Here is a 22,373-nt window from a genome sequence, read left to right as displayed (position 1 = left end):
TTAAAAGCTCGGTTAGAACAAGCCAAAGGACAATGGGTAGAAAATCTCCCTCAAGTCCTATGGTCCTACCGAACTACACCCAAAACCTCCAACGGTGAAACTCCGTATAGTCTGGTGTACGGCACTGAAGCTGTAATTCCGGTGGAGATCGGCGTACCCAGTCCCCGAACTCTAAATTTCTCCTCAGAAATGAATGACGACGGACTGAGAGCAGAACTAGATCTCGCCGAAGAAAGAAGAGAATTGGCGTGCATAAAAGCAGCCAAGTATAAGGAGCAAGTAGCCCGGTATTATAACCAAAGGGTGAAAAAGCTTCAATTTCAAGTGGGAGATCTCGTCTTGAGAAACAACGAAGTAAGCCGAGCAGAAAAGCTGGGCAAACTCGAGCCCACATGGGAGGGTCCGTATCGGGTGTCAGAAGTCCTCGGCAAAGGGTCTTATAAATTGACTCACATGTCAGGAGAACAAGTACCCCGAACATGGCACGTCTCCAACCTCAAGAAGTTCCACTTGTAAGAGACAAAGTCCGGTCAGTCTGTCTTGTGTCTAGTTCGGTCATAGGGGTACATGTTTTTATTTGTTTGTTTTTACTTGTACCTTTTACTTGTCGTTTTATAAAAAGTTTAAAGTTTTTTTCTTTCATCTTTTTCATTTTTTCTCTATGTGTTTTGTCTCTATGTGCTTGTCGTCTCTTACAAATGGTACCAAGGTATATCGTTCTTTAAAGACTGATCCCCTTTTTAGATCGATTATTAAAGACTATTGTGAGTCCAAGCTTCTAAGGAGGATATAAGACCACAATTCAGCTTAACAAGCAGTCCGTCTGAAACGAACTGCAATAAGCCAACGATTGTGAGTCCAAGCTTCCAAGGAGGATACAAGACCGCAATTCAGCTTAACAAGCACTTCGTCTGAAACGAACTGCAGTAAGCCAACGATTGTGAGTCCAAGCTTCTCAGGAAGATACAAGACCACAGTTCGGCTTAAGAAATAAGCACTTCGTCTGAAACGAACTGCAATAAGGGAAAGTCCGATCCACGCGATAAACCTCGCCGAATTAGGACGACCAAGTTCGGTCAAAGAAGTTTACCTCATAAGACCGGGGACGACCATGTCTAGTCAAAGAGGTTTACTGCATAAGACCACTTCGGTTAACTGGGAAAGTCCGATCCACGCGATAAAACTCGCCGAATTAGGACAAGGGAAAGTTCGATCCCGGCGACAAAAATCGCCAAATTAGAACACAAACCAAGTCCGGTCAAAGATGTTTATTTCATCAGACCAAAGACGAGTCCGGTCAAAGATGTTTATTTCATCAGACCAAAGACGAGTCCGGTCAAAGATGTTTATTTCATCAGACCAAAGACGAGTCCGGTCAAAGATGTTTATTTCATCAGACCAAAGACGAGCCCGGTCAAAGATGTTTATTTCATCAGACCAAAGACGAGTCCGGTCATAGATGTTTATTTCATCAGACCAAAGACGAGTCCGGTCAAAGATGTTTATTTCATCAGACCAAAGACGAGTCCGGTCAAAGATGTTTATTTCATCAGACCAAAGACGAGTCCGGTAAAAGAAGTTTACTTCATAAGACCAAGGACCAAGTCCGGTCAAAGAAGTTTACTTCATAAGACCGAGGACAAGTACGATGAAATTTTTTCGCTAAGCTGTAAATACAGTGTTAGAAGCGAAAACAAAATTTCATTTTTCAAATCTTGTTCGGCATACAACTCCGCTACCCTACAAAATGGCGTTACGCTATTACAAAGGACTATTCTACTGTCCAGGGTTGCTGAAGTTAAGCCACCTATCTGCAAAATCCTCTGGAAGCCGAGTTCGGTTGTTCCGAGCAGATGAAGAATAAGCAGGTCGACGAGATGCTATCCTCGACCCAACGCCTCTTCCCCGAGCCCGAGAAGTCCTAACACCTCGGCGATGAAGAGTCTCTGCAATAAGCATCTGCTGATCTTGCTCGCTCATAGTCACAACTCCTCGGCGAATTTCAGTCCGTCCCTGTCTTGACGATTCCGGTTGCTCCTGAGCCCGTTCTCGTCTTGACGTTTCCGGCTGTTCCGGAGTTCGTTGTTGACTGGGAGTAGGATTTTGAACAAGGGAACCAGAGGCTTGATCTGGAGTGCGAGCATCTCTTGGCACGATATGCCGAAGGAATCTTTCTATGGAGGGGCGCCGAGAAAGAACAATGTTGTACCGAGAAGCCCAACGCCGCAGTGATGTCACAACTTGTTGGCAAGCCGGGCTCTCCAGCACATTGTTCCTACGGAGTACATGATATTCCTCCCACAGTTCGTCAACTCGACTCTGAACATCTGATATGGTCACTCCCCCGCGCACACGGATGTAATCCTCGTACGCAGTCCTCTCAGCAATGGTCGTATTCAGCTCGGCCTCCAGATCCTTCTTATCGGACTCTAAGTCCTTATTATCGGCCTTCAGCTTCACTAAACGAGCCAGAAGCTCGTCATTCTTCGTCTGATCGGCTATAGCTCTTTTCTCAGCTTCGTCTAAAGCCGAAGAGTACAGCCGTTTCCAGTGAAGTATCTCCATCTCCTTGAGTACAAAGCAGCTATATTAGTTCGGCAGCTGTACCGAGCAGATAGTAAAATACAACAGGAATAAAGGCGAGTACGAAAAGCTATACGAAGACAAGTGTAGAGAATTTTTCATTCACAAGGAAAATTTTTTACACTAGGAGGGCTTCAAGGCCATTTTACAAGGAAGAAACTAGACTAAGAGAAGGGAGACGAAATCATACTCCGCCAGCTTCGTCTCCGGCTCCTTGGTCTGGTTCAGCTTCTTTCTCCTGAGCTACCTCAGCCTCGGCCTCGCATCCTGCCGGCCTCGCCTCCGCCTCCTGATCGGCCTCCTTCTCCGGATGCCCGGCCCGCTCGACTTCGGCCTCCAGCTCCAGCGGCTCGGCCTCACCCTCTCCGTTGTAAGTCGAAGCGGGTGAAACGGGTCCCACAGAGGCAAAGATAGCCTCCAGGTTCTCGTCCCGATCAGCTCGACAACTCCGGACTCGGTCTGCAGAAAGCAGGACCGAGGATGAAGCGAGCTCCTCAAGGAGCGGCAGATTCTGAAGCCGAGCTGCTATCTCTCGGCTGTACAGAGGCAGCACGACGTCGGCCCCCTGCTCGCCCTTATCGGTAATTAGCCTTACCAGACTACCGACAAAGGCCGAGAACTGGCTGCTCAAAAAGAGTTTCTCCGTGTAAACACGGAGAGCCTCCCCTTGGGCAACCACGGCAGCAGCATCCCTCCGTTTCGTCTGCTCTCGCTGGATGACGAGCTGGTTTTTGGCAAACTGAGCTTCATCCTGGGCCGAAATCCTAGCAGCTCTGGCCTTCTCAAAGTTAGCCTCAGCCTGTTCGGCCCGATGACAAGCAGCCGCCAACTTCCTCTGCATCTCAGCATAGTCATTGGACGCTTTGGAGAGTTCGACGGCTACGAGCTTGGAGAGCATATCGTTCCTCTGAATGAATAAAGAAAAAAGTCAACAAAGGGGCCACAAAAAATACAGGAAAAAAGCAAGGCCAGAAAATCAAGAAGAGAATTCACCTCGGCGAAGTCCGTGGGCCATAAAAACGGCTCACAGATATGTTCCGAAGGAGGCGCCAAGACCACATCTTTCTCTGGCGCTCTCGGGGGCTTCTGGGCCTTCCCCTTCCCCTTTGCCGAAGTCGACTCCGGCTTCTTCGGATCCGAAGAGGTTTTTTGCCTTTTCGGAGTCCTCTCGGCATCAGACGCCGAGCTGGTGGTTTTCGGCCTCTCCGGCTCCTTGGACTCCGAAGATTTGCGGCTAGCCTTACTCAGCATGTACACTGCCAAAAAGCAAGAAAGCAAAGTCAGATTTTCTTCGTTAAAGCAGTAGAGCATAAAGATAAAGAGAAATCCTTACCCTCGGCCTCTTCGTCCGAAGACGAGATGTCGAACACGACGTCGCCCTTGACGAGCTCAGACTCCGTGTATTGTTTCCTAACTATGGGAATCTTGTTGAGCTCGCCATCGAGCTCGTCCAACGGTTCAGGCCGAGGATGACGGATAACGGACTCCGGCCCTCTCCAGGGAAAACTAGGAACCGCGGTCCTATCATAGTAGAAGAAGCGATTTTGCCACTTCGGCCACTTCGTTTTACAAAAGGCCCTAAAGGGCTGTAAAGGGATCAAGTAAAACCAAGACCCCTTCCTCTTAAATTGAAAAAATTTAAGGATCGCCTTCAAAGACAAATCCCTTCCTAACCTACGGAGTTCGGCAGCGAAGGCCGACAAGTGCCTCCAAGAGTTCGGAGTCACTTGGCCTAAAGGAAGCTGAAAAAAATCTAGTAAATCTATAAAGGCGGAAGGGAGGGGGAAACGAAGCCCGCATTCTAAGCAGGCCTCGTACACGGTGGCGTACCCCTCCGGCGGGGAGTCAGCCCTATGATCACCGTCAGGTACCACCGCCTTCCCCCCAGGAAAAAAGTATTTTTCGGGTAGGGATATCACAATATCCTTACTCAAAATACTATGGAAATACTCTACGGTCTTCTCCCCGGACTCTTTCCGGCCAGAAGACCCCTTGCCCCCTCTCCTACCGCTACCCGACTCCGAAGAAGAAGAAGAAGACATTTTTCTTACTTTTTGAAGGTGAAGAAAGTCTGAAGAAGCTCGTGAAAGCGGAAGAAAATTTCTCGAGAAAGAGAGAGTATAGAAGACGCAACAGCAAAGGTGTTCAAATGAGGAAGAAAGAGCATATTTATCAGATTCGGGAAAGATTTCGAGATCGTTGCGCCGTTTCGAATCCCACCTTTTCAGGATTCAACGGCCGGATTTTACTGTCGCATTTAATGCAGGCACGCGCAAGGCACGTCCCCTGACGTCAGCCTCCCCCTTACCATTATCCAGAATGCCGAAGTGACTCACCTCGCCGAAGTGATTCACTTCGCTTTTCGGGGGGGGTAGTGATGGGGTACGAACTAAACCCTAATGGCAAGCCCAATAACAGTAATAACAGTGACGGCCCATCAGCCCAGAGCCCAAGAAAGAGTATCTGTTCGGCACCAAAGAGTTCGGCACGACCAAAGAGTTCGGACTCAGCCTACAGCTCGGTAAAAGCCGACCAGTCAAGCTCTCCTCTCAGATCGGCAAGAGCTGATCGGTAAAGTCCAGCAGTTCGGTCTCAGCATTCGACCGAACTAGGGGTTAGTGGACTCGTGAAAGGCCTCCACGACCTCCGCTATACCCACGATCTATTTAGTGGTACGAAGCAGTTATTGAGCAGTTATTGCTCACCCACGATCTTGTTAGTGGGGCTGCAAACCACGATCCTAGTTCAATGTATAAATAGAACTTAGATCAGATAGAAAAGGGTTAAGCTCTCTAGAGATAAAATACCATATAGCAAGTCTGTGTTGTAAGCTGTAATCCCAGATCAAGCAATACAATCTTGCCCTCCCTTCTTCCCGTGGACGTAGATTTACTTCAGTAAATCGAACCACGTAAATTCTCTGTGTCATAATCTTCATTCTCTACCAGCATTTACTAACATCAGAAATTCGCGGATCCATCAGATAGTGATAAGTCAATGTAGATAGATAGAGAGAGAAAGGGTTGCTAAATTGAGAAATAGCATCAGAGTTTGATGGTTAAGGAAAAGGCATTTTAGAATATTACAACCAAACAAGATTGTGAGTTTGCCCATTCCTTCACAGCCTGTGGGAGAGGCCTTGAAATCAGTGTGAGCCGACAACTTATCATTCCTCGTTATCTCACCATGTGAGATTCTTCATCTTCCTCTTCCTCTTCCTCTCTCTCACTACTTCTTCATCTTTAGTTTGTGTCTCTCTCTCTCCGCATTCCCTCTCTAGCTTTACTCTGCTCCATCGTCGCCACGATGTGGGATTCGGAGGCCGAGTCCGGGCGGGATGTCTACGGCAACGGAGTCCTTTCCACCGCCAAACCCAGCGTCAGAACCGATGGGTTCGAGCAACGAGGCCAGTCTTGGTACGTATCACTAGACTTCGCTTTTATTTTTTTATATAAAGAGCAGTCTTGGTACGTATCACTAGACTTCGCTTTTATTTTTTTATATAAAGAGGATCAATAATGATTTCCTATTTCTTAAATAGGTACCTTGCAACAGATGTCCCTAGTGATCTATTAATCCAAATTGGAGACATCAGCTTCCATTTACACAAGGTAGACAATTATAATAACAATTTATACATAATTAACCATAATTATATAGACTATTATTAGTATTGGTGGACGCATAAATTTATTTTGGTTGAAGCTATATATTCTAAATTTTGAATTTCCTCTGTTTTGGTGTTATAATAAGGGCTTTTGCACAACGACTAAATTAAGCCCCTCCTTGCTTCTATGTGTGCAGTATCCGCTCCTCTCGCGGAGCGGGAAAATGAACAGAGTGATATACGAATCGCCTCGCGAGACGGAGGGGAACCGAATCAACCTAGATGATCTCCCGGGCGGCCCGGAGGCTTTCGAACTGGCTGCAAAGTTCTGTTACGGGATCCCGGTCGATCTAACCGCAGCGAACATCTCCGGGCTGAGATGCGCGGCGGAGTATCTCGAGATGACGGAGGATTTGGAGGAAGGCAACCTGATCTTCAAGACGGAAGCCTTCCTCAGCTACGTCGTCCTCTCTTCTTGGCGAGACTCCATCCTAGTGCTCAAGAATTCCGAGAAGCTCTCGCCGTGGGCGGAGAATCTTCAGATAGTCCGGAGGTGTAGCGAGTCGATCGCTTGGAAGGCGTGCGCCAATCCGAAGGGCATCCGGTGGCAGTACACGGGGAAGCAGCATCGCTCCTCCGTGTCAAGCCCCAAATGGAATGAATTAAAGGACTCCAGCCCCAGCAGGGGGAGCCCTGTTCCCTCTGACTGGTGGTTTGAGGACGTGTCGATCCTCCGGATCGACCACTTCGTCCGCGTCGTCACCGCCATCAAAGTCAAGGGGATGCGCCACGAGCTGGTCGGGGCGACCATCGTGCACTACGCCACGAAATGGCTCCCTGGCTTCGCTCGTGACTCCCCCCTTGACGACGGGAGCAATAGTACATTCAGCAGTGATAGTGGTGGTGGAGGCCAAACCCTTTCCAGCTCCTGGAAAGGGGGCCTCCACATGATCGTGGCCGGCGCGAAGGATGACAGCGCGCCGGCCACGGTCCAGGCTAAGGACCACAGGATGGTCGTGGAGAGCCTGATCAGCATCGTGCCACCGCAGAAGGACAGCGTGTCGTGCAGCTTCCTTCTGCGGCTGCTGCGGATGGCGAACATGCTGAAGGTGGCGCCGGCGCTGGTGACGGAGCTGGAGAAGCGCGTCGGGATGCAGTTCGAGCAAGCGACGCTGGCGGATCTTCTCATACCGGCTTATAACAAGAGTGAGACCATGTATGATGTGGACTTGGTACAGAGGCTCCTGGAGCATTTTCTAGTGCAGGAGCAGTCCGAGGGGTGCAGCCCCGGGCGGCAGTCGTTTTCCGACACGAAAATGTACGAAGGGGCCGCGAGGGGTGCGAACCCGAATGCGAAGATGAGGGTGGCGCGGCTGGTAGACGGATACCTCACGGAGGTGTCGAGGGATCGGAACCTGTCGTTGACGAAATTTCAAGTTTTGGCGGAGGCGTTGCCCGAATCTGCCCGGAGCTGCGACGATGGGTTGTACCGGGCCATCGATTCTTATCTTAAGGTATCGAATTATCGAACTTTGAATAAATTCTGATTTTGCACGTCACCGAAAAAGGTCTTTTAATTGATTTTGACTTTGTGACTAGGTGAATTTAATCCAAATTGACGCTGACATGGAAATTTGAGATAGTCAAAATTCATACTACTATCAGACTATGTCAGCGTCAATTTGTGTTGTTACTTTCGATCGGAATCAATTCAAAATATAGTGATTTACTAGCGAAATTTTTTTAGTATGCGAAAATCATAATTTGGCAAGAGAAAGACAATTGACAAATTATATTGCGTCATTTGTGTGAGATTTTCTCATGTGCAAGACTATCTTAAACGTAACTTTTACTGTAAATTTATATCTAAAATTATCAACACTGTATCAAACTTTGACTAAATTCTGACTTTGCGCGTTATAGAGAAGGTTTTGATGGTAAATTAGCGTGCTTTAATTGATTTTTGATGATAAATTGGGCAAATGTTGGGCCAATAACAAATTATATTGTGTAAAGAGTATATTTAGAAGGTGTTTGGTTTGGTAGATAAAATAGTACCAAGATATAATATAGGATTAAGTTATAAGATTATTTTATTTGGAGGGTGTTAGCTATGACTAATTATCACATGATTATCCATCTAGGATTGAGTTGTGAGATTCAATCTCATGAACCAAACACACTACATATTTAATCTCGAGATGTAATCTTGCAAACCGAACAGCCCCTTATGAGACTGTCTGACACGAGACTCTGTATATGTGTGGTAGGCGCATCCGACTCTAACGGAGCACGAGCGGAAGAGGTTGTGCCGCGTGATGGACTGCCAAAAACTGTCGATAGACGCGTGCATGCACGCGGCCCAAAACGAGAGGCTCCCGCTTCGGGTGGTGGTGCAAGTGCTCTTCTCGGAGCAAGTGAAGACCAGCAACGCCATCGCGGGGAGCAGCCTCAAAGAGGGAGGCGGCGAGTCCCACTATCAGCCGCTTATACCCAACCGGAAAACGCTGCTGGAGGGGACCCCGCAGTCGTTTCAAGAGGGTTGGGCCGCGGCGAAGAAGGACATCAACACTCTCAAGTTCGAGCTCGACAGCTTCAAGGCGAAGTACTTGGAGCTCCAGAACGATATGGAGACGCTGCAGAAGCAGTTCGACAAGCTGACGAAGCCCAAGCAAGAGTCCCCGTGGACTGCTGGCTGGAAGAAGCTCAGCAAGCTTGCTAAGGCTCCTGAACATAACGACAGCGGGCAGCATCTGCCCGCCGCCGATGTCCCAAGAAAGACAGCTCCTAGGAGATGGAGGAATTCTATTTCATGAACCATATATCTATCAATTCAGCATGTGCATTTTCTGTTTTTTTTATTTGCCTTTGAATTTTGTTGATAGAATTATCCATTAGGGTCGAGAGAGTTGACCGATCCCACTGTTGGCTTATGAGGCCCAAAAATTTCGTTAAATTTGGTTTTTGACAATCCCATGGTGCGGCAGCTTCTTCCTTCGGACATCAGTGACGACCTTCTTGACTGTCTGGTCAACTTCACGAGTTTCGTTTCTTGGATCCGCCAGTTGTTTGTTGTGTTTTTGTGCCTGATCCATGGAATATTATTAAATATTCCACACCAATTGTTTTTGACAGATTAGCATTTATTCATCTTTATATACAATCTATGTATCGCTGATAATGCTTTCTACTTAAGTTTTGCCAGTTTGAAAATGGAATCTCCAGCTTATTTTTATCAAGCATATCATTATCTCTCAATGTTATTCTGATTCATAAGTATTAGTATAATATTCATACACAAATAGATTTCTCATTCTGATCAAAGCCTTTACTTGTTAATTAGAAAGAAAGGAAGAATCCCTACTAACACAATCATTTCATTATGAAAATTAAAGTTAGGAATATTAAAATTTATATCATATAATATCACTATCCTTTTATTTTTTATATAAAACGATCTATTTGAAATTTAGGGGGGACAAAAGTTTTATTACATGATTTTTTTTTAATATATAGTACTAGTATGTAAGTTGAATCACATCAACTTTTTTAGTACTTAGTCTTACAGTTACACATATTGAATCACATCAACTTTTCACTTATATATATACACGATGCACATGTATCACACTAATTAATCCAGCATCTTCATATTATGCACATGTATCACACTAATCCAGTCTCTTGAGTTGGCATTAATTAATTAATTAATTAATTATTAAATACATACAATAAATTTACATATATTAATTAGAAGCACGTTAACAAATAGTAGTAAATGTTTGTTAATGCTACTTATGAATTAATAACACCCTTATCAATTTTCACAATATTAAGATATTAAGTAGTCCACTCATATTCTCGCGTAATTTCAATATACCAATTACCACAAAACAATGTAAGGTATTATAATTAATCATTATCGAAATAAACCCATTACAAGAAAACTAAGTACATAAATTGGCCTGTTTGTTTGATATGGAAATTTGGTTAGTAAATATGGAAACTAATACAGTACAACTTCACATGATTCTATTAAGAAACATAATAAATAATTTATTTGCAATTATATTGATTAAATTTGAAATCCTAACAAAACATAATAAATAATTTATTCGAAACAGTATATTTTTTTAAAAAAATATATTGTTCTTAAAAATCATATTTTCCCACAAACCACACTTCAAATATGTTAACCAACTCCAGCTGTGAACCTAATAATGAATCAGATTCCCTAAATCTCTATTTAATTTTTAAAAAATCAAACATATTTAATTATGGTAAACTTAACCTAATAAAGAAGTTTAGTGGAGTAGATTATAAAAATAAATTGAATTAGAAAATAAAAGAGATATATACATCAAATTCAACAACCGCCAACTCCGAAACAGACGCCGAATTGGAAAAATGAATTTCTCTCTCCTTCTCCCTCTATATAAGTCACGACGCTTGCTTGGAATCGCCCATCAATTTCTACCAGGACTCGCGAAAATTCTAGGGTTTCTTTTACATCGTTTTTCTCTGAAGATCTTTTGCGTCACCGGATTTCTGATATTGCTAAAAAGCTGATTGAATTTATAAGATAAATCGTTTTATTTGTGAATTCAATACAATCGAACAATTTGTTTTGTGAATATGGGGGAATCGAAGAAATCTAAAAGGATTACTTGGGCTTCAGAAGTTAATCTTTGTCAGGTAAACAAAGATCTCTAATTTATCTCTGCGAAAAATTGTTATGAATTTTGTTGATCGATCGAAAAGCGATTGAATCTGAAGAACTGTGACTTCTACGAATTGGATCCGTTTGTATTATTTTTATTTCAATTTGTCGATTAAAAATTATGTATATTCATCGATCTCGATCTCTGAAAATTGGTTAAACCATAATATTATTAAATCGAAATTATTTTATTTACACATACACATCGATCTCGAACGATTTAATTGGTGGATAATTATTTGATTTTCGAATCTCGAACGATTTAATTAATTGGAAAATTATTTTGATTTGTAAAGATTCATTAGGATCTTCATCTCCTTCGTACTCTGTGTTTCAGTAATCGATGGCGGATTAATTTTGATTTTAAAATTGAAGAAGACGCAGATGAACAAATTATTACAATTTGATGCTTTTTTAACTTTTTTATTTGTTTAAAGAATTGAAATTGTTCAAGATATTGTAAAGTGAATGAGATATGCATAAAGATAAACATTAAAGAGAAAATTTTGATTTCCAAAATCTAGAAAAAATTTGGTGCTATACTGCCATATCTGAGAGGGAAATCATTGAATTCTTGACAATTATTGCAATACAATTTAGGAAACTATAACCAGACCTCATGGAGTAATCAAGGAATTACAGTTCTTGAGTGAAAATTATTTCTTTTTGCCATAGTTCTTGCTCACTTCATTTATTAGTGGTCTGCTTATTTTTAATTCTCAAATTCTTGTTTGGCATTAGCTTATGAGTTGAATCTGAATAATAATAGGTGAGGCTGTTTTCATCTGCAAAACCACCTTCAGAAGTAGGAATGTGCAATATGGCTAATGAGACTTTGCCACCTGGCTTTGAATATATGAAGCCTAAAATTCTCAAGTTTTATAAAAAATCCTTCACCAAATGGAAATGCCCTCCTAGAGTAAGTCAATATACAATTTCATGTGTTTATTGAATGAGAAGAATAACAGATGAACTTGATCTGTACATGGGCTTGAATGAATATCTGATCACTGCATCTCCTGTGGTGTTGCAGTTTGAAGTGAATAGGGAGTGGAAAGTGGTCTCTGGGGAAGAAAGCACAGAGATCGAGTTTCAGAATCAACGCGAGAGGATAGTGCTCGAAGCAACGTATCCTCGGCCATCAGCCATTCCTCCCAAGTAAGATGCTTCCTCATGCTAGAATGTCTGGTGTTTTCTCTGTTTCTATTTGAAGTTAAGTTACTAACCATGTTTGTTATCTTGGTCTAGTCCTCGTCTGCCAGTGAATGCGCCCGGATCAATTGTTGATGATCGCAGCACTCCCTTGATTCGTATGACACCAATTGAAGAGGCTGATGCTGAACTTGCACCATCCGTCTCCCACGCAGCAGATAGTTGCCCGATGATCCCACAGCCACAGCATTATTGTGCCGAGGGAAACTCAATGCAGCCCAATATTGCTCAAGCTGCATTGGCAGCAGTCAGTTCAAACAAAGATCAAATGAACCTAATTGATTGCGAATTGCTCGTGAGAATCCTCAACAACCCGAAATCGCTTCAACAATTGCTCGCCATCAGCTTTGGCACGCAGCACGTTCCAAATATGAAGCCACCACGTTCATCAGACTCGACCATTTCCACAAATGGAGGAGCATCAGTGCCCGAGCTCAATGCACCTTATGATACGACTAGAGCAGCTCCACCACATCTTAGCACCGGCTTCGTCTCTACAGCTTGTACCCCACCTGTGGCTGATGTGAGTGCAGCGCACTGTAATGGCGTGGCGAAGGACATGAACTATTATAAGAGCCTCATCCAGCAGCACGGAGGCAGCGGAGGAGGTGTCTCAGCACAATCTTGCGGTATTATGTCCAAACGGATGACAGGAGCAGCGCAAGAATTTACGAAATCTAGAGATGTGTTGAAATCAAGAACAGTAAAACCATGCATGTTTTTTAATACACCAAGGGGTTGCAGGAACGGGGATAATTGTACCTATTCGCACGATGTTAATGTGTTGTCATCTCGAAAAAGGATGGGTTGTGTAACAGAGGTTGTTGGTGTTAAAAGAGTGAAACTGGGTAGCTAGATTGGAACTCATTTTCCCCCTTTGTTTTGCGATGAGATTTAATGAGAAATATTATGTTGCCTACCTTATGTTATCACTACTCTTGTTTCATTTTAATGGTTTATGTGATATACAATCATTTCTGCATAGTTTGAATTGGATGTAATCCATCATTATTACTCATATAAATAAAAAAGTTTTCATCAGTTTATACAAGTAGAAATGAGACTAGAATTCATAATGCAAAATCCATAAAACTAACACTTCATTTCAACAAGTTGCTGCAGCTGCTGGTTTACTCAACGCTCAACAATTCAACATCAAAAACTAGATCTGAATTGGGCTGAATTCCCCACGATATAAAGCCATTCGACCCATAGGCGTAATCCGGAGAGCACTGGACATGATTCAAAACCAAAAAGGAATCAACGATACAGAAACAGAAAATGATTTAGAACAATACGGAAACAGAAAAGATTTGCATAGTACCTTCAGTCGAGCAACTTCTCCCACTTGCATTCCCGAAACACCTTCATCCCAGCCTGCAACAAAGGCAGAACATCCCAGTATAGTAAGAGCACAAAGAAGCTATTTTGACTATTGTGTTACGCAATTAACTACATAACCATGTCCCCATTTATGTCACAAACAATTTTTAGATCCATAGAAAGACGCCTAGTTAAAGTCAGTCTGTTATTGAAATACATGTAAAGAGCATCAGTGCAAGCTGTTAGAAAGAAACTGAAAACATATGAATATCTTTTCATCAAGCAAATTCCCCAAAGCCGATAAACAAGAGCAGATTAAAAGTTGGTATTCTTATGTTCTTACATATGTTGCCAGTATACTACTAGAACAATGGAATACCACATCCAAGATTTTCCCCGATTTTGACGTAGAAAGTTATCACTTGGATTAGATATACAATCATGGAATAGTGCATCCACAAGTTCTAAGATATATATGGCCCCTCAAAGACTGAATATTTCCCCGGCCCCTCTAATCATATCGTGTTTACTTTGTAAAGATCACCAGCCAAGTTTACATTCATATGATGGCAGAGATAACATTAACATACAAGTGCATGAATACAGCATTTTGCAGCCATTTTTCCTTTTCCATACAGCTGCTGATTCATATGTTTCTATATTGGCATCATCTATTTACCTAACTAAAATCAAAACTGATAATTATCTTCAATTGAAACTATTATCACATTGCAAAACTAACAACTAACTTCAATTGAAAATAGCATCGCATTGCATAACTAACAACACAGAAAAACAAAGTCCAAAAAATCAATCTGCAAAACATGAACTGCCTCCACAGAAAAGTCGCACACACAACTCAAACCTAATCAGAGAATTAAAACTCAAAGCGAATAAAAATAGGGAGTACTAATTTGCAGCAACATTACCCTTAATAACTTGACCTCGGCCGATTTGGAAAGTGAAAGGCTTCTCCCCAGGATCCTTGGTGCTGCACCACAGAGATTAAATCAACACCAATTCTATGCGAATCGGAGAAGGAAAGGGGAAAAGGTGTTGAGATTTACCTCCAGAACTTTTTGGTGAGATCTCGATTTTTGCCGAATCCGGTGCAGTGAACGGTGACCTTTTGACCGGGAAGTGGCTTGGGACCGTTGCCTGGCTTCAGCAGCTCCTTCTCCACTCCCATTGTGTCCAATTCAACAACACTTTCTCTCTCGGTCTTATTTTCTCCAAAGTTTCAAACTTTTAAATGGGAGGGAGAGAGATAACTAATCCTATCTTGGTTTTAATCTATAGCTAACTTAGATTTAGATTTGGATTTATCAAACATGTCCTATTATCAAATTTTCATCCCATGTTAACTTAGGTGGATTAATCCAACTTTATCCATTTTTTGTCTTTCTATTTTCTACTTTACCGTTTTATTTTATAATTATTCTCGTACTTTACTAATTGTACATTAAATTTTTTGTCGAATGTGACTATTTTTCGTATTAATGCTGACTAATTTAGAATAGTGTTCATGCTCAATTATAGAATATGCTCCATTTCCTTCGTCTCAAGTTAATTAATTTTAGTTCATCTTCAAAATATTTCAGACTAAATAAATTAAAAAATGTGAATGTAATTAATTGAATGGTAAGATTTATTTAGTTGAGATTAATAAAATTTTAAATCGCATACATCACGAAACAACAAAATAATGAGACATTTTTTAACGGAATGACGGAGCATAGCCTATAGATATTATGCCTACACGTGTCCCTATGCATTATTGTGCAACAACCAATTATAGTACGACATCGGGCCCTTTGTCACCCATTTCAAATTATTGCATTCCCCAATCGTTATTTAATAATTATAGCAATCCTCCAATCTTGTCACCATTCATTCGCCAACAAATTAGTTGGCTTCTTTTAATTTTGTTTCACGTTTTAATAAGCTTACGAGTTTCAAAGCATTCGATTAAATGAGAAATTATTAAGAATAATTTCGCTTCATTTGATCAACCCCACCAAGGACATTCATCGACCAATGACGATGACATGTCTTTTGGAGTCATTCGCGCTTTAATACGCGACTTTCGTATAATGGACATAACTCTCTCATCCGGACTCCGATGGGGGCGTGCAAGATACTCACGCGAAGCCCTTTCGAAGACGAAGACAATGGTTTTGGAGGATTCGAAAGAGAGACGCATGAGGGTCATACGTTTTACCCTAAGACGCATGTGCATCATGCGTCGTTCAATTAAAAAAAATTTGAAAGACACATTAAGGTCATGCGTCTTACCCTAAAACGCATCACGGTCATGCGTTTCATTAACGGGCGACGCATGAGGGTCATGCGTTTCTCCCAAAGCCGGAATTTAAAAAAAGCCCAGTATACTTATGGAAGTTATAAAACAGCCTAGAACTAAAAAAGAAAAAGCCCAGAAAGATTCTTTTGATAGTTGTAACTTTTTTTTTCTAATCTCATCCTTTACATTAGTGTGTGTGCATAAGTGTGTTAGTTCCAACTTATTTATGCAAATCTCATTCCCTTACTAATTCGTACAACATCCGAACTAGTATAATCTTTTGGATCTGACTTATTTTTAGCTTAATTGTACTTTATTATCAGCCTGAGATTTCAAGTACAAACAATCTATAGATTTGTGATGGTATATGATTTCACTCAAATCAGAATTAGTGGAATGATAAAGTATGTACTATTTTGTGGGACGAATAAAGTGTATTCAAATAAAATGTGGAAAATGAAACTATTGTAAACAAAAACTTAAAGCATTGATAGTCCACAACAACGAAATATAAATTAGTTCACTTACACTATTTATGTACTTCATACTTGTGAGGACAGACAAAATCCTACATTGAAGAATGAATAAAAGTTGCAAGCATATATGGGCTACCCACACTCCATTAATATGAGGACTTTTTGGAGTACCCCAAGAACAAAACCGTGAGGGTTTTACCAAAGCGGACAATATCATACTAATATAGAGTTCGGATATGCACTATTGATCCCAACAATACTTATTCTTACCTACAACACTAAATATATATCGGCAGTCCCATCTCCATTCCCCCAGCCCCAACTACGGCAACAATGAGTCCCACCACATCAGTAGCACGTGTCACCCCAACACAAGGCTAGACTCAACCCCATCACAACACCAATGCTCATAGATGTTTCTCATATTACATCTGATCTATATTATCTTTCGTTAAATAATTTGTAATTTAATCAATGCAATAAGTTAGACAAAATTATAAACTCATTTTCAGATTTTCTTTTCGGGAACACAAATGAGAGTCAAACTTATAAGGTACAGAGATCTATAAAATGCATCGAAAACCCTAGTTTGGCAACTAGGTTTACTCTGTCCTCAATTTTCAGACAGTATCTCACCGCTCAGTTTGCCAATCTCTGTCTGACCGTCGATACCTATCGGTATCACAACCACATGTCTTTAAAATTTTCATCTTTTATCCTTATTCACGGGTCTATCTATTTTCTAAAATTAATTCTCACAATGTAGCTTACCCGCACAATGCACCCTTTAGGAAAAATGACTATCCTTCGTGTTACGTTTAGACTTAATCGGTAAATATTTCTCACTTTAGGTAATAAATCGAGAGTTCAAATCAGCTAGGACCATAAGCTTAGCGTGCGTGAGTTGTACTACGTACAAAAAATGATTGGTAGTCGGGTGGCGGACGCAGAAAAATATTATGGCAGGGGCTGCATTATATACTTCTTCCATCTTCAAATAATTGTTTCATGCTACGTATATCCTTTTTCGTTCGTGTAAGGAAAACTATATCATTTACCCTCTTTTATTTAATTTAATAATTGGACTCCGATTCCACTAACGACCCTTATTACATTTTATTAAAATTAATATATAAAAATATGACTTAAATTTTATTAAATTTTTTTCACTAACTTTTTTTAACAGTTTTTTCGATCCCAAGAGTTAAAGTAAGATACATAAAATAACAAATCACGAATGGGGGGAATGATTTTTTAGTAATATACATTTGAAAAAATATAGTAGACAAAATATTAAACTTTCAATTAATTAAACCAAAATTATCTTACAATAACGTTGTATAAGATACTACCTCCGTCCCATAAAAGATGTCTCACTTTCCTTTTAGTTTGTCCCACTAAAGATGTCACATTTCAATTTTTGGAAAATAATTTCTCTCACATTAGTATAAATATTATACAATTTTTCTCTCTACTTAACACACAAAACAAAACCTCCTAAATCTCGTGTCGTCCTATAAGTGTAACATCTTTTGTGGGACGGAAGGAATAGTAAATATTACTCCACTTGAGACAAACTTCAGATTATCCAACCTGAACACATCAAATTAACTCTAACCCAAACATATTAAACTTTTAAAACAAAATTCTAACATTCAATCCACTATAATTTCTTTTATATTTTCATGCTTAATATATAATACATAAAATTTGTTAAAACATAAATATTTGCATAATTGAACTAGAAAAAAATAGAAAAATTGAGTTAAAAGTTGAAAAGTCAATTAGACATGCACTCCTTGAAAATTGTACTTTTTAAATTTCTATTATGTATTGTACTCCCTCCGTCCCGCACTACTCGCACTTATTTCCTTTTTGGACGTCCCAAGTTACTTGCACTCTTTCTATTTTTAGTAAAAAATTTCAACTACAGCCGTAATTTTTGACTTTCCTATACACTCATTTCTTAATCTCCGTGCCGAAAAGGAAATGGGCGAGTAGCCCGGGACGGAGGGAGTACTATTTATTTCTTGGGAGTTGGGTCATCTTCTTCTCCAAAAGGCCAAAACCATGACAGCTAATTTTATTTCTTCATTTGTCTCTGCATATTTTTCAAACAGAAATTCATTTCAGCCCCTTCCATCATTCAATCTCCAATAATTTAGTCTTTAGGGTGTCCACTATAAGGTGGACACGCCCAATAGCCCTGCCCCAGTTTTTGTCCATAGCCCCAAAATTTTGTGTCCGCCACTATGGTGGACACCTCCAATAGCCCCCAAATTTTATAATCAATTTTCATTTTATAATATTTCAAGTAATTATGAACAAATTTATCGGGCTCTTAGTGGATTAGAAGAAGCCGACTATACGAATTAAAAATAAAAATAAAAATAAAATACAAATTAAAATTAAAATTAGAATTACACACTAAATTAAAATTAAAATCACACACTACATTGAATCTAGTACAAATCACTACCAAGTTTACACAACGCCACTACCTCTCCCCTACGTGCCCACACTTCTTCAATCAAATCGGCATGCAGTGTGTTATGTGATGTGGTCCTGCGCACATCAGCGAAGCGTTGGATCAAATATTCATTGCTCCGTGGTACGCCCATCTGGATCGGCGCGGAGGCGACACCGTGACTTGTACTTGCACCCTCTTCCGGCGCCCATCGCTCTGCCGCAAATCCTTCATCTTCTATTATCATATTATGCAATATGATACAAGCTAACATAATATTCGCGACATCATCTTCGTGCCTAACTCGTGACGGACACCGTATAATAGCCCACCGCGATTGGAGGACACCAAAAGCCCGCTCAACGTCCTTCCTAGCACTCTCTTGTTTGCGCGCAAAATATTGTTTCTTCGGTCCTACCGGTTGGCGGACAGTCTTCACGAATACGGGCCACCGCGGATATATTCCATCTGCCAAATAGTAGCCCCTACTGTACTGCGTACCGTTGGCTACGAAGCTGATTTCTGGCCCCTTCCCCCGGCACTCCTCGTTGAAGAGAGGCGACGACTGAAGAACATTGATGTCGTTGTTCGAACCTGCCACGCCGAAATACGCATGCCAGATCTTCAGACGGTAGTCCGCAACGGCTTCCAGTATCATCGTTGGATGTTTGCTTTTGAATCCAGTAGTGAACTGGCCTTTCCATGCCACGGGGCAGTTCCTCCACTCCCAATGCTTGCAATCGATGCTTCCTAACATTCCTGGGAAGCTGTGCACCGAACCGTGCATATCAAGTAGGCGCTGACACTCATCCGTGTTGGGCTTCCGTAGAAACTCCCCACCGAAAATTTTTCGGATCCCCTTACAGAACTGCCTAAGCACTGTGAGGCTAGTCGTCTCACCCATCTGTAGGTATTCATCGAACATGTCCGCTGGTCCAGCGTAGGCAAGCTGTCGAATTGCAGCGGTGCACTTCTGTTGTGTGGACAGCCCGATCCGGCCAGCCGCATCACGCCGGAGGGTGAAGCACCGGTAACGCTCCGCCAAATTCGTCGCTATATAGTTGAACAGCCGCTGCGACATCCCGAATCTCCGGCGGAATATCTCGGGTGGATAACGGGGGTTATCCACGAAGTAATCATCCATTAAACGTTGGTGAGCACCGACGTGGTCTCGTGGGATTGTCCGCCGATGAGTAATGGTGCGAGGGATCGGATCCTCCGCCTCCTCCGCCAAACGGGCCGCTACCTCCTGGGCGGCCTGGTGTTGCACCTGTTGAATCAGAGCATTCCAGTTGTCTCACCACAAATTGTTCATTTCCGACCCCAAATTGTAGTGAGAGAAATTTGTATAGATGTTGTTTTTGAATGGTGTGAAATAATGAATGGAGTGGGGTGTATTTATAGGTGAATTGAAGTGTAAAAAAAATTAAAAATCTCATGTCCATAGCCGCGGCTAATGTCCGCCGCTATAGGCGCCGCGCCTATAGGTGCGGCTATAGCCCCGCGCCCGGCGATTCCTCGTCCGCCGCCCCTCCCCCCACCCGCCGCGTCCACCCCCGCGGCGGACACCCTTCCCACTATAAGGCGCCCCGCTTCCGCCCCAAACGCGGCTATAGCCGCGTCCTCATTATAGTGGACGCTCTTAATAGCATTGATTTAGGAAGGGCTGAAGATTGTATATTGAAATTTTCAAAAAAATTAACAGTAGAAAATAAAGAAAAAAAAATTGTTGACATGTGCTGAAGCTCCTCCCTAGCTCTACCTGTGTCCGCCAATGGGTAGTCCATCCTCCTTCGTTAGTTCAAACAAAGTGCATTGAGAAATAAAACCTTCACCACAAAACACCAAAATCTAGTACTAAAGCGGACCCCAAAATTAAATAAGTAATTTCATAAGTATATAAAAAATATTTTTGATCTTCAATTAAAAAACAAAATCCTCACATTATATCTCCCTTGTTTTCTGCTTTTCGTTTCCCACACCACTCCTCCTTCATCTCTCTCTCTCAATTCAGTTCGAGTTGTAGTAAATCATGTGAAACCAACTCCAATAAGCCTAATCCAGTTGAATCCTCAACAGAAATACGAGCGATGGAAGTTGCGAGAATCAAGCAATTGATGCTCCTCCGCTGTAGAAGCCAAAGCAACCGTGTAGCTCTCGTGGGTGGTAACCACACCGCCGCCAGATTCTGCACTCGCTAAAACCCTTCCCTTCTCCCCTCCCCCCTCTCTCTCTCTCTCTCTCTCTATATATATCTATCTAGATTTCGTTGCTGATTTGCAATTTCGGCTACTGTTGAATTGAATTAGATGGACAAATCGGGCCGGGCCCGACGGATTAAGAGCGGAGGAAGCGACATTGACGAGCCGGATGAGTTCGAAACTGAGATGAATTACGACGCCGTTTTCGTCGTTAGGCTTCCGGATTCACGATCCCTGCGTGTGGTGTCGAGATCGCTGTTCCTCGCGGTCGTTCTCCTCTCGCTGCCCTCGATCGGCTCGATTATCCGAGCGGCTTCAAATGAAGGAGTTATTTCCGATTGGATCGAGAATCTGCCGCTTCTCCTCCGCGACTTGGAGGATGAAGGCCTCCTCGCGGAGGGGCACAGAGGCTTCGTCGCCGCCGCCGATGAAGTCGATTTCGCCTTCCTGAGAAACGCCGGCGTCGATTTTAGTGTGAAAGCGGATGCACACCAGGTGTTCGATTATATTTACGCGCCGAATTTCAGCGGGATCGAGCTGGTGGAAGATGCCATCCACGGCGGGGGTTTGGCGATCGCGCCTCTCGGCGGCGACATCTCGGCGGAGATCCGGCTGCTGCGTGATTTCAAAATCGTGTACCTCCGGCGAATTAACGGCAACACGGTGGTTGCCATGAGGAAAAATTCGGCTGCGGTTAGGTATTCCGGCGGCCGGAGGGGAGTGATTTGCAGCGGCATTGGTGGTGGTAGGAAGAAGGAAGCTGCATTGAAGGGATTGGACCTCGAGCCTCCACGGGCGGAGAGGGAATCGAGGTTCAATTACTTGCCGGATTTGATGGAGGATCCGCTGGATGGGTATCGGAGGCGGGTGTTCGTTGCGGATGAGGACGGGGCGGTGGATTGGTTCTACAAGAATTATCCGATGCGGGGGCAGGAGTTCGAAGTGTATGGCATGGAGGGGGAATGGGATTGGGGGGCGGAGGATTTCGTGGTGGTGAAGGCGGAGGCGAGGGCGGCGGAGAGGATGCTGAGGGAGAAGACGATTTGTGTGGTGGATGAGTTGTTCTTGGATTGTAGAGAGGAGGAGGAAGGGAGGGCTTTTTGGAAGTGTGTGGAGTTGTATGGGAAGATTAGGAGTGAGGGGATTGCTGTTCATCAATGGTGGTTTTGAATTAGATTGGATTGACCCACCCAACTCGAAAGTATCCATTTTGGGAACGTTCAAATCGTGGAGAAATGATCGAATAGTTTCTGGGGGAGCTATAGTCGAATAAATCCTCAACAACTTGTTTACTTATGAGTATGAATGTATTTGTTTGATTTTAATGTTTGTGGCTTTTATATAGATAGCTATGTATTTCTCCTTGTTTATTAGATTCGAGGATATATATATATATATATATATATATATATAGGAGAAATATCTTATCAATTAAACACACTTCGCCCACTAAATGGTCAAAACCCTAACCTCTTTGGTTGG

The 22,373-nt window shown here is 42.4% G+C and overlaps 4 protein-coding genes across 5 annotated transcripts; 3 read left to right on the top strand and 1 right to left on the bottom strand.

Annotated features, from left to right (window-relative positions):
• The first annotated feature begins 5,889 nt into the window (after nt 1–5,889).
• Nucleotides 5,890–9,152, top strand: LOC121754851 (root phototropism protein 3-like). Its single transcript, XM_042150145.1, has 4 exons — nt 5,890–5,999; nt 6,125–6,194; nt 6,244–7,704; nt 8,461–9,152. The coding sequence occupies exons 1-4, from the start codon at nt 5,890–5,892 to the stop codon at nt 9,004–9,006; spliced, it is 2,187 nt and encodes a 728-aa protein (XP_042006079.1). The 3' UTR covers nt 9,007–9,152.
• Nucleotides 9,153–10,597: 1,445 nt separating this feature from the next.
• On the top strand, nt 10,598–13,088 carry LOC121754267 (zinc finger CCCH domain-containing protein 6-like). Of its 2 annotated transcripts, XM_042149639.1 has the most exons (4): nt 10,598–10,885; nt 11,680–11,829; nt 11,944–12,068; nt 12,159–13,088. In XM_042149639.1, the coding sequence occupies exons 1-4, from the start codon at nt 10,826–10,828 to the stop codon at nt 12,976–12,978; spliced, it is 1,155 nt and encodes a 384-aa protein (XP_042005573.1). In that variant the 5' UTR covers nt 10,598–10,825; the 3' UTR covers nt 12,979–13,088. The 2 variants fall into 2 exon arrangements, with proteins under 2 accessions (XP_042005573.1, XP_042005574.1); XM_042149640.1 differs by lacking the exon at nt 11,680–11,829.
• Nucleotides 13,089–13,113: 25 nt separating this feature from the next.
• Nucleotides 13,114–14,744, bottom strand: LOC121754266 (peptidyl-prolyl cis-trans isomerase FKBP12-like). The gene is made up of 4 exons (XM_042149638.1): nt 14,513–14,744; nt 14,375–14,436; nt 13,447–13,499; nt 13,114–13,354 (listed from the first exon to the last, which is right to left on the bottom strand). The coding sequence occupies exons 1-4, from the start codon at nt 14,632–14,634 to the stop codon at nt 13,253–13,255; spliced, it is 339 nt and encodes a 112-aa protein (XP_042005572.1). The 5' UTR covers nt 14,635–14,744; the 3' UTR covers nt 13,114–13,252.
• A 5,865-nt stretch (nt 14,745–20,609) lies between these two features.
• LOC121756089 lies at nt 20,610–22,264 on the top strand. Its single transcript, XM_042151551.1, has 2 exons — nt 20,610–20,856; nt 21,000–22,264. The coding sequence occupies exon 2, from the start codon at nt 21,000–21,002 to the stop codon at nt 22,059–22,061; it is 1,062 nt and encodes a 353-aa protein (XP_042007485.1). The 5' UTR covers nt 20,610–20,856; the 3' UTR covers nt 22,062–22,264.
• The last annotated feature ends 109 nt before the right edge of the window (nt 22,265–22,373 follow it).

This window comes from Salvia splendens, chromosome 11, assembly GCF_004379255.2.
Source record: "Salvia splendens isolate huo1 chromosome 11, SspV2, whole genome shotgun sequence".
NCBI lineage: Eukaryota > Viridiplantae > Streptophyta > Magnoliopsida > Lamiales > Lamiaceae > Salvia > Salvia splendens.
The sequence above is the reverse complement of the archived record's forward strand: the minus strand, read 5'-3'. Positions and strand labels throughout refer to the sequence as shown.

Excerpts from the sequence above, each read along its gene's own strand:
- LOC121754851 (XM_042150145.1), top strand. The coding sequence starts at position 5,890 with ATGTGGGATTCGGAGGCCGAGTCCGGGCGGGATGTCTACGGCAACGGA. Across the intron at positions 6,000-6,124 it reads GAGCAACGAGGCCAGTCTTG|GTACCTTGCAACAGATGTCC; the intron begins GTACGTATCACT and ends TTTCTTAAATAG. Across the intron at positions 7,705-8,460 it reads CCATCGATTCTTATCTTAAG|GCGCATCCGACTCTAACGGA; the intron begins GTATCGAATTAT and ends TATGTGTGGTAG.
- LOC121754266 (XM_042149638.1), bottom strand. The coding sequence starts at position 14,634 with ATGGGAGTGGAGAAGGAGCTGCTGAAGCCAGGCAACGGTCCCAAGCCA. Across the intron at positions 14,437-14,512 it reads CTCACCAAAAAGTTCTGGAG|CACCAAGGATCCTGGGGAGA; the intron begins GTAAATCTCAAC and ends TCTGTGGTGCAG. Across the intron at positions 13,500-14,374 it reads CCGAGGTCAAGTTATTAAGG|GCTGGGATGAAGGTGTTTCG; the intron begins GTAATGTTGCTG and ends CCTTTGTTGCAG.
- LOC121756089 (XM_042151551.1), top strand. The coding sequence starts at position 21,000 with ATGGACAAATCGGGCCGGGCCCGACGGATTAAGAGCGGAGGAAGCGAC.
- LOC121754267 (XM_042149639.1), top strand. The coding sequence starts at position 10,826 with ATGGGGGAATCGAAGAAATCTAAAAGGATTACTTGGGCTTCAGAAGTT. Across the intron at positions 11,830-11,943 it reads AATGGAAATGCCCTCCTAGA|TTTGAAGTGAATAGGGAGTG; the intron begins GTAAGTCAATAT and ends GTGGTGTTGCAG. Across the intron at positions 12,069-12,158 it reads CCATCAGCCATTCCTCCCAA|TCCTCGTCTGCCAGTGAATG; the intron begins GTAAGATGCTTC and ends ATCTTGGTCTAG.